Source organism: Triticum aestivum, chromosome 7B, assembly GCF_018294505.1.
Source record: "Triticum aestivum cultivar Chinese Spring chromosome 7B, IWGSC CS RefSeq v2.1, whole genome shotgun sequence".
Classification (NCBI taxonomy): domain Eukaryota; kingdom Viridiplantae; phylum Streptophyta; class Magnoliopsida; order Poales; family Poaceae; genus Triticum; species Triticum aestivum.
The window spans coordinates 640,974,654-640,986,489 of record NC_057813.1 but is presented as its reverse complement, the minus strand read 5'-3'; the positions used below and the strand labels follow the sequence as shown (position 1 = coordinate 640,986,489).

Genomic DNA, 11,836 nt, shown 5'->3' with positions numbered 1-11,836 from the left:
ATGCAACTGGGACAAATGTGTAGATCGAGCTTGGATTAAGCCCTGTTTTCTACTAGTGCCCCGGACCGATCCACCGACATCGTCGAAGGCTAGTCCCTGAGCTGGCTATGAAGGCTGGTCCCTGAGCTGGCTATTGACCAGGCTAACGATTTTTCAAATCAATCAGCCAGCCTATAAAAACATATCAATCTCTCGCACCCTCCCACCACCTAGGAAAAAAGTGCCGCTATGTGATACTGTAGCACCTATATAGTTCATGCAGCCACCGATGCCGAAATTTCCCCACGTAAATATACGTTGGTTAGTGGATAAAACAGAACCAGACCACAAAAGGCCCATTAAATCACCGCATTATATAAATATAAATAAAATACACTCCATCATTTTCCCCACCTGCCAAACTAAATATTTTATCTATTCCAAAATATAAGGGATATTAGTTTTTTGGGAAGTCAATTTTCTTTAACTTTGACCAAGCTCGGAGAAAAAAAATCGATATCAACAATATTACACATAAAAGGTATGAAAAACTCATTTCATGATAAATCTAATCATACCAATTTGATATTACAAATTTTTGATATATTTCTCTACAATTTTTAATCAAACTTAAAATGTAAATGTTTGACTTTTCAAATAACTTTATATATTGAACAAGAGTGCATTTTTTTTTTAAGAAACCCAGCAACACCAACGACACACCAAAGCGCGTCCAACCCTTCTAGTTCTGATGATAGGGCAGTTAGTTAAGTCCAAAGTCCAGACTGATTGACAGCATCCATGCTCTTGTTGTAGCCTCCAGCTCCATGGGAACGCCGATGTAGCACACCTGTACACGTAGGATGCCAGCTAGGCCAGCCAGCGTGGTCGAGTCAACGAAGCGCGTAACTGACAGGCAGCGCTGGTGCCGTGGTACGTACGGTATGGTACGCCGTATCATTGGGTCTTAATCAGTAATCCCAATCATTTAGGGCCCCGTACAGTACGTCCCCCCATGTCCATGTGGTTGCCTAGCTACTCACACGCGGAGCAAAGCTTGTCCTGAAGCCCAACCGAAAGCGAGTGAATCAGACCAACTAAACTAACTATAACCAAATCAAGCACGACACGGCGCCTACGCATGGCTGCGCTGCACATGCCCCCGCCAGCCTGCCATTCGTCTACCCGATTCGAACCTGAATGGCTGATGAATTCTGTGATACAGACAACACAACACTGGACGAATACGGTGAATCATGATATGGTAACCGATTCTCCAGTGGTCTAGCTGTGTTTGGTGATGCTTCGCTTTTCGGAGGTTGATGAGATTCTTCTTATCTTATCATCTCAGTTCAAGCAATGTCAAGGGTAGTGCGAACACGACTTTGAGCCACATGCGGGGGAGTGGGGCACCGCCATGCGTCAGTGAGAGGAGGAAATCAATGTCAATATGACGGTGAATACAAAAATGTACCCCTCCTGAAGATGAAATAGAAATTTGCGTGGGCAGAATATACAGACGTGGTAACGCCACTGCCGCAGCCACAACCTGAATTCACACAAGTGATTAGCAAGGTGCTTTGTTTCAGTTTACTTTTTCACTGGTTTTTTCTACGGCAGAGCTTGTTTGCTTTATCGGCTGCCTGGAAAATCCAATTTCCATTTTTAGTTTTTTTACGACAGAGCTTTTTTCTGGAAGATTTCCTAAAATAGTGAAGTAAACACTTTTATATTTCTTTACAGAGGGAGTACTACTTTGCCACAGTGTCAGGGTCACAGTGCTTCATGCCATACGTATGATACTTATCATTTGAGTTTTTCAAACAGCTATAGTATTGTATTTTAAATAATTTTGGTAGATGCTTAAGAAACACCACCCCCACAAGTAAACTTGCAATTTAGTAGCAACAAAATTGTGCTAGAAAAATGAAGTGAGTTGTTATTTCGTTGAACTAGCTAGAATATACACATAAAAATGTCTTATCCTCATGTAATTGCATAGCAAGTACCTTTTTTTATGCAGTGTGCATGTTATTGAAAGATAGAAGGAGAGCTGCTACTATTCACTAAAAGAAAGCGGTGAAGAAACCGATGCTCGGTTAATTAAGGAAAACCGAGCTAAAACCTTTACAACTGGCGCACCACGCCTAGCAAAGCTAGGGCTAGAGCGCAACAGGGCATACACGAGCGCCTACCACACCACGAAGAGAAGGGACACATACAAAAGTGGCGTCATCGTACATCACCCACCACACTCACGGCCCGACGACTTTGACTTCGCTTCAACTTCGTCAAGAAGCGCCACTCGGTTGCGTGGAACAAGACCACCACAAGCATGTTTGATGACATCTATGCCACAACAGTGAGCATGTTAGAGCTGAGAACATGGTGAGTGCAGCCATATGTGTGTGTGCACAGCCAGGGCTGGCAGGGAGGGACTTCTTTTTTCTTTTAAGTCAAGCAGAGAAACAATTGAATGGATTGGCGAGGTACGAGTGTGGGTACAGTTGGAGTACCCGGAAAGTACAAGGGGCAAGAAGCCGGTGGGGTGGGTCCGGCAGCGCCTGTCGAGGCAACGAACCTGATAATGAGTACTAGGGGTATGTACAAAGGGCAGAGCGCTACGGCGCAAGTGTATCACTCGGATTTTACGAGTTCGAACCCCTCTCCGCAGGTAACAACCCTACATCTCGTGCCTGGAGGCTTGTGTTTTCTCTTGGGGAGCATGATTACAATAGATGTTGAAACATTGCCATAGAGCTGAGGGGAGGCTTATATAGAGTGTGCCTCGTCCTATCAATGCCACGTCGCAAGGGAGTTGAATGAGCATAACTACAACAGTTACAGGTAACGGCAGCTATGACTACACTTGAAGTCCGACATCAAGCTACTCGACCATTGCGGCTCCCACATCGTTTGTACGCCTCCTCTGTATGAGTGTTGTTGGATGGGCCGAGTGGAGGGAAGACGTCCGACTGCTATCGGTGTATCCTAGTGGATTTCCAGTGGCACGCATCCGAATGCGCATGTGGTCCAGGGACCTTCCAATGATGATCTGGGCCCTAGATGGGCGTCGCGCGCTTGCTTCTAGTGGTGAGTTTCCAGTGCGGCAATCTGGTGGCGGCGGCGAAGGGTGGTAGGTGGCTATCTGATACCACGATGTTAGGTACGCGGATCCACTTTCTCTCCTCACCCGTGTTTACGACCACCGACTAATGGAGTCTCATTTTACAGATACGAAACACGAAAGAAATAAGAAAGAAAGCCGGTGTCGTGTCGATGCCGTGATCCAAGCCAGGATGCCTTTCCTTCGGTCGAGTCTGCTTATATAGCATTCAGCCACTTGGGGGCCATGAATCGGCAGCTTGGATGCATGATGCTACGTGGCTTGGTGATGATGCGCTCTCTTCTGTGATTGGCTGCCTGCGGCTAATCTGTTGTCGACGTGTCAGTCTTTGCTGCCCAGGGCAGCTGCCGTGCCTTTCACTGCCATGGCAGCGTTTCTGTTGCTCCTCGATGCATCTGTATTTGGGGTGCTAACACTATCCGACCCCGAATGGTTGATCCTGATAAGTACAACACTGGACAGATATGGTGAATTAGGGTACACAATCGTTTATTTCTTAGAGAATGTGATGACTTCACAACGAAAAAGAGAATGTGATGACTGGTTCTGAAGCCAGTATCTACGACTTTTGTGCATGGAGAACTGTCATAACAGAGACTCATTATTATGCCCGGTGCACATGTTAAGAGAGGAAGAGAGCGAGACGTCAAAAAAGAGAGAGGAAGAGAGAGTTTATGTTACAGAAAATGGAACCCGCTGCCATAGATTCAGCGGGAACCCCACCCTCGCACATACTATTACATACCTCTAAGTACCCACGCATTCGAGCTATCTTCCACAATTTGAACTCCGCCTTGATCTTCGCTACTACCCTAGACGGCAACGCCACCACATTGTTGAAAACTCTACTGTTCCTCTCTCGACAAATGAACCGGAGCATGATGATGTTAGGGTGTGCACATGGCGACACCTCGATGAGGGAGTGTAGAGTTTTTGACAAGTGGCGGGGTTGCCAGCTAGGGCAGTAGCGAAGATCAAGAAGCACACTGTCATCTCACCACTTTACCTGCAATTAGCTGGAACATACACAACAAAAATTGGAGGCAGTTATCGGTTCAAGCAATACACTTTCAGAAGTCCCAAAATTTGCAGCGGTTCCTTGCGCAAGGGCAGGTGACGTCGATGATTCCTGCTTGAAGGGAAGTGATGACGATGGTGCCTATGTGCTATCTCGACCAGACTCTCTTCACAGAGTATGTGGAATATCCTGTGTGCGATGTCCAACGGACTGAGTTCTCAACTAATTTTTTGTTAATTAGCTTGACAATTCTGTTTTGCTTAATTAATGGACGAGACACATATTTTGCTCCTGTTTTGAAAAAGGGTGTGGCTAGGTCTTAGTCAACTTAGCTTTAACCAAATCTCAATCAAATGATATACTATGTAAGAAAGAAAATGGAAATCTGGAAAAAAAATTGCACGGATCTCAACGTATGATCTAACGAATACAGCACCGACTGAGACATAACGAAGTCTAAATCAACTTGGACTTAGCAAGATTGTTTGAAAAAATGTCTGGAAATTCCTATACACACGCACGTATGCCTCTATAAGTCTATATGCAGTCAGCTATTCTGAACCTGGCAATAAATCCGAGATTTTTAATAAGCCCAGACGTTCAGAAAAAAATATACACAAGCCTAAATAGTTTAGTATACTACCAAATGGTCAATCATACTAGCACACCACTGTATTCTATGATAGGCTTCGAGAACTGTAAAAGCAAACTTTGCTAGAGATCCATGGAAGTGCATTGCTTTTTACTTAGTTAGTATACCAGCAGATCTTGGAGCAAGCTTTTGCAGTAGCAAAATCATCCATTTCACTCACATGATGTGTTATCAAGACCTCAAAATCCCTAGCAAAATAGAGGAAGAAGAAGCTCCATTGCAGCTACAGCGCTAGATCTAGAGCTAGCTAGAACTAGAAGAACACTCAGAAGAAGATGAAGAAAAAAAAACTACTACAGCCCTAGTTCCCACAAGACAGCAGGTCCTAAAATTGTTGAGCTGCACTATCCTCCACCAACCCCGTACGTGTGACCTTATGTACTCCACGCAGGGGCAGATTGGTCAGAACACAGCAGCCCTACGCCCTCTATGGCAGCCGAACGAGGAGGGTGAAACGGGGAAAAGGGCTAGGGTAGGCTAGTAGTAGAGCGCAGAGTCGTCGTCGTCGGTGGCCTGGCAGCCGGGGTCGGAGAGGCCGAGGAGGACGCGGCGGAAGTTGGCCACGGCGCAGGGGATGCGGAGCGCGCCCAGGTGGCCGTAGCCGTACTCCTGTGCGGCGCGCCGGAGCAGGGCCTTGAACGCCGGCTGGCCCAGGAGCTCGGCCCGCACGGCGAAGCGCTCCACGGGGCCGCCCTCCTCGCCGACGCACACCGGCACGTACCCCTCCGGCACCCTCGCGCCCCGCCCAAGCCTTCGCGCGCCGAAGAAAGAGGACGAGGACGTAGCTGCCGTGGAGGAGTCCTTCGCGGCCGCGTCGGGCCGGAGCGGCTGGTACGCGGCGGCGGCGCAGGCGTCTGCCGCGGCCACGCGGGAGAGCCGGCTGAGGAGGCGCTTCATGCTGCTGCTACTTCGGTCGACGCTGGAGACCTCGAGACTCTTGGAAGAGGAGGCCGGGAGGCGGCGGCGGGTTCTCGGCGATGGAGGACACTAGAGTTGAGAGGATACAAGGGAAGTGAAGTTTCTACACCCAGGAGCAAATGCTCCTGGTGTGAACAGTAAAATAAAAAATTCGAAAAAATGTCAAAAAATATTGATTTTTTTTTGTGACATACTTATACAAATATTTGTTGTGCACGTAAAATTTCATCGCGAAATCACATTGGTGGAAGGTGTGGTAAAAAAACAAAATCGATGCTCTGAAAATGTTACTTACAAAAGCATTTTGAAGCTCTGATTTTGTTTTTTTGGCACGACTTTCACGAATGTGATTTCATGATGAAAATTTTAATGCACAAGAAACACTTGTGAAAGTATGTCACAAACAAAATTCAGAATTTTTTGATTTTTATTTTTATTTTTTTGATTTTACTGTTCACATCAGGAGCATTTGCTCATGGCTTTAGAATGGTACTTTCGAGATACAAGGCGTTTGTACTGAGGCGGCCACGGTGGCTCGTTATATAGTGGGAGAGCTGGAGGTTGTGGGTTGCACAGGTCCTTTTGCCATTATTTTTCTCGGTTTGTATTTTACAGATTCTTTGCTCGGGATGGAATGTGGCACTATTCAGCCAGCCTGCTTCGGGTACACGGGGTTACTTCCTCATTTTAAAATTCGCCCCTTTCATACTAAATCGACGCAAACTTGGGGAATACGAATCTGTAACTGGTTACATTGGTTAAAGTTGACAAGAAAACACGCCATGAATAACGGCTTGTTCCAACATAAAATAACGACAAACGGTTGTATTATACTCCCTCTGTAAAGGCGTATTTTTCAAACAGTAGCAGTATTCTTTTTTTTAGGGTACAGTAGCAGTATTCTATTTGTCATGACTTTGGTGGATTCTTTACCAGTTACCACAGTACCACCCCATAACTAAACTCGCAATTTAGTAGGAACAAAATTGTCCTAGAAAATGAAGTTAGCTGTTATTTCCTTGGACTAGAATATACACATAAAAATGTCTTAGCCTCATATAATTACACAGCAAGTGCTTTTATTATTCAGTGATCATGTTAGAGCTAGTAAGAGCATGGTGAGTGTAACCATATGTGTGTGTGCATAGCAAGGGCTGCCAGGCAGGGACTTCTTTTTCTTTTCAGGCAAGCAGAGAGAGAATTGAATGGGCCCGGCAGCGCCTTAACCCGCACCCGGTTTAGCTCCGACCGATCGGATTGATTCGAGCTCGCGCCGGGACCGCCTTCCGCTCCAGCCTGTTCCGTAGTCCCTTTCGTACGGCGCGCGAGGAGGCGAGAGAGTGAGGAGGTGAGCGAGATTTAGCTGTCCTGTCAACAAAGCAAGTGATTAGCACTGTACTAGTACAATTTGAAGAGAGATATAGAGAGTGAGAATCAAGTGATTTCACAAGACTGTTGAAGTGCTCAATTGTTGCCAACCCGTAGCAGTAGTATTATCTTTTCCCACCTGGATTTTTCTAAGTGATAACACAAAATGGTAGAGACTCTAGGACCATATTGTTAGCATGTTTGGTATGGTGTGTCACTAGACTAGGGTGTAGCAGCATATGCACGCGCGTACTATGCCGGTACCGGACCTAGGACGCTAGCAAAGCTACGCGAAACATTTTCACGTGGAGTCGGAGACCAGCACGCATGCATGCAGATATCCTCCAGCGAGAGCATCGGTCGATCGAGAGCGTGATGCCGGCGAGTGGCGGAGCACGCAGATACGTATGCTTCCCGGTCGTGGAGCGGCAAACGCACACATCAACAGTGTCTTCCGCATTTCGGATGTGTCTTTTCCGCAAGCGGCGCGGCATGGCGTTAGGCCGCCGGGAGATTCGACCGATCGTTGCCCCGTCTCCTTGTGTTGTTCTTTTGACGGTACCTGTCACGGTTTGGTGGAGGAACTCATCGGCCGGAGATCGGAGGTTTGTCGCGGCGCTGCGGCTACTGTCTAGACATATATGGCTGTGTTTACTGGTGTACTACGAGTGTAGGATATGAGTGGGGATGGGGTGGTGACACACGCAACTCGCCAAGGTAGAAATGCATAATCATCTCATGGCAATACAATTCACTGAACGAAAAGAAAAACTAGAGATGAGGTGACAAGGGTGCCAGTGGCCGATCAACGCTGAGGACATGCGCATGCATACTGATCATCTTTAATCTCGGAAGGCGCCATAGAGATTCACTGGTCACAAGGAGTCTGACTGACGACTTTGTGGTTCATTTGTACCTTTCATTCCCTGTTGATCTCTTGATTTCGTATTAATATCAAGTCAACTAATATGGAGCGGTCGAGCCTCACATGTCACTAGTAGAAAACAGGGCTTTGGTTCGGGCCTGGCCAGCCCAATAGTCCCGGTTCTTCATGAACCGAGAGCAATGGGGGGCATTAGACCCAGTTCATGAGCCCAGCGAGCCGGCCGGGGCCTCATGGGCATTGGTCCCGGTTCGTCTGGATTCATTTGTCCCGGTTTTAGGCAAGATCCGGGACCAATGGTCCACGCTCCTGGCCCACAGCCATTGGTACCGGTTCGTGCCATGAACCGGTATAGAAGGGGAGGATTTAGTCCCGGTTCATGCCACGAACCGGGACCAATAAGTTGCCTATATATACCCATCGCCGCGGCAGAGCACTCTATTTTTTCTCGCTGGCGAGGGGAGGGCATTTGGGTGCTCTAACTCACCTCTTATGCACATGAGGTGTTTGATGAAATGTTTGAGCCACGCTAGTTAATCGTTCTCCTCTCGAAACTCGACCTCCGAGCTCCATTTTCCCCCGAGATTTGTCTAGGTTTAGCGGCCCGTCATGTCCTGTCCCCGTCTTCACCGCCGTCGATCGCCCACGCCGATCTCGTCGCCGACACCACCGTGGTGAGTCTCTTGTTCTTATCTTCTTTCTGAAAGAAAAAAATTCTTACTTCAGATAGATACTTGTCTAATTTTCTTACTTTTATTATTTCTTGTTATTATACAGTGCGATGGTTTTGGTATCCGCCCCCGTCGGCCCTCGTCCTATCTATTATTCAGATGTGGTATATATTATCTTTTGATAACTATTTGGTTCATTTATTGTTTATGACAATTATGCCGACCAACGTCGCATAGATTTTATTTATCTAGGAGGTGGTTGAACCGGAAATTCCAACCGACCCTATTGTCGAGAGGTTAAATTTAGTTGAAGAAGAAAACAATTACTTGAAGGAAAAATAAAAAAAATTGAGGAGGAGAAGATGATATTGGAGTTGCATGTTGCGGATGTCGTCGATGATCACAAGATCAAGATGGATGCAATGCGGTTAAAGATTAGAAAGATTAGAAAATATGTCATTCATACCGAGGCTTGGTACACTAGTAGAAAAGGGGGCAATGATCCAGGTCAGGTCAGCCCATTAGTCCCGGTTCAATCCAGAACCAGGACCAATGGGAGCATTTGACCCGGTTCGTGAGTCCCGGGGGCCGGCCGGGCCACGTGGGCCATTGGTCCCGATTCGTCTGGACCTTTGGTCCAGGTTGGTGGGACGAACCGGGACCAATGTGCCTTGCTCCTGGCCCACCACCATTGGTCCCGGTTGGTGGCCTGAACCGGAACCAAAGGCTTCCTTTTAGTCTCGGTTCAAGCCACGAACCGGGACCAATTAATTGCCTATATATACCCCTCGCCCGCGAGCAGAGCACTCCCACTGCTCTGTTTTTCGTGGCCGGCGAGGAGAGAGCTTTGTGGTGCTCTAGCTCACCTCCTATGCACACGAGGTGTTCGATGGAATGCCCGAGCCACACTACTTAAGCTTTCTCCTCTCCAAGCTCGACCTCCAAGCTCCATTTTCCTTAATATTTGTCTAGTTTTAGCGGTCCGTCACGTCCCGTCCCCGTCTTCATCGCCGTCGATCGCCCGCGCCGATCTCGTCGTCGGCACCACCGTGGTGAGCCTCTTGTTCTTATCTTCTTTCTGAAAGAAAAAAATTCTTACTTGTATGTTTATATAGATACTTGTATAATTTTCTTACTTTTATTATTGCATCTTATATAGTGCGATGGTTTTGGTATCAGCCCCCGTCGGCCCTCGTCCTGTCTATGATTCGGATGTGGTATATATTATCTTTTCATAACTATAGGTTCATTTATTGTTTATGACAATTATGCCGACCAACATGACATAGATTTTATTTATCTAGGAGGTTGTTGAACCGGAAATTCCAACCGACCCTATTGTCGAGAGGTTAAATTTAGTTGAAGAAGAAAACAATTTGTTGAAGGAAAAAATAAGAAAAATTGAGGAGGAGAAGATGATATTGGAGTTGCATGTTGCGGATGTCGTCGATGATCACAAGATCAAGATGGATGCAATGCGCTTGAAGATTAGAAAGATTAGAAAATATGACATTCATACCGAGGCTTGGTATCATTATGCCGTTGGATCAGTTGTTACATTGGTTGAGATTATGATCGCATTTGTTTTCGCATTGAAATGTTTTACATAGTTTCAATGTATGGTTTAATTAATTTAGATGCTCTGCAGAGCTTTATGTTGTTAGATGAGAACTATGTATGTACTTTGGTTTTAATGTGATGATGAACTTCTATTAATTTGGTCACTTATCTATTCATGATGTTCTATAATGCACGCAGATGAACCGACAATGGATGTACGGTTCAAGACACACCTCCGAGTACATTATGGGCTTGCATGATTTTCTCGAAGTGGCTGAGGCAAACAAGCAGAATGGTTTTATGTGTTGTCCATGCTCTATATGTGGGAATACGAAGTCTTACTCTGACCGGAAAATCCTTCACACCCACCTGCTTTACAAGGGTTTCATGCCACACTATAATGTTTGGACGAGGCACGGAGAAATAGGGGTTATGATGGAAGACGGCGAAGAAGAAGAGTACGATGACAACTATGTGCCACCTAAATACGGTGATGCTACTGAAGATCAAGAGGAACCCGACGATGTGCACGATGATGCTGCAACAGGCGAAGCTGCTGAAGATCAAGAGGAACCATACGATGTGCCCGATGATGATGATCTCCGCCGGGTCATTGTCGATGCAAGGACGCAATGCGAAAGTCAAAAGGAGAAGCTGAAGTTCGATCGCATGTTAGAGGACCACAAAAAAGGGTTGTACCCCAATTGCGAAGATGGCAACACAAATCTCGGTACCGTACTGGAATTGCTATAGTGGAAGACAGAGAATACTGTGCCTGACAAAGGATTTGAGAAGCTACTGAAATATTGAAGAAGAAGCTTCCAAAGGATAACGAATTGCCCGACAGTACATACACAGCAAAAAAGGTCGTATGCCCTCTATGATTGGAGGTGCAGAAGATACATGCATGCCCTAATGACTGCATCCTCTACCGCGGTGCGTACAAGGATCTGAACACATGCCCGGTATGTGGTGCATTACGGTATAAGATCAGATGAGATGACCCTGGTGATATTGACGGCGAGCCCCCCAGGAAGAGGGTTCCTACGAAGGTGATGTGGTATGCTCCTATAATACCACAGTTGAAACATCTGTTCAGAAATGGAGAGCATGCCAAGTTGATGCGATGGCACAGTGAGGACCGTAAGAAAGACGGGAAGTTGAGAGAACCCGCTGACGGGTCGCAGTGGAGAAAAATCGAGAGAAAGTACTGGGATGAGTTTGAAAGTGACCCAAGGAACGTATGGTTTGCTTTAAGCGCGGATGGCATTAACCCTTTCGGGGAGCAGAGCAGCAATCACAGCACCTGGCCCGTGACTCTATGTATGTATGACCTTCCTCCTTGGATGTGCATGAAGTGGAAGTTCATTATGATGCCAGTTCTCATCCAAGGCCCTAAGCAACCCGACAACGACATTGATGTGTACCTAAGGCCATTAGTTGAAGAACTTTTACAGCTGTGGAATGGAAACGGTGTATGTACGTGGGATGAGCACAAACAGGAAGAATTTGACCTAAAGGCGTTGCTATTCGTGACCATCAACGATTGGCCCGCTGTTAGTAACCTTTCAGGACAGACAAACAAGGGATACCACGCATGCACGCACTGTTTACTTGACACCGATAGTATATACCTGGGAAGCTGCAGGAAGAATGTGTA

General features: G+C 46.5%; 1 protein-coding gene across 1 annotated transcript; it reads right to left on the bottom strand.

Moving 5' to 3' along the window:
• Window positions 1-5,253: 5,253 nt before the first annotated feature.
• Window positions 5,254-5,673, bottom strand: LOC123155938 (auxin-responsive protein SAUR71-like). Its single transcript, XM_044574088.1, has one exon. It carries the CDS (start codon window positions 5,671-5,673, stop codon window positions 5,254-5,256), a length of 420 nt encoding a protein of 139 aa, XP_044430023.1.
• Between the last annotated feature and the right edge of the window lie 6,163 nt (window positions 5,674-11,836).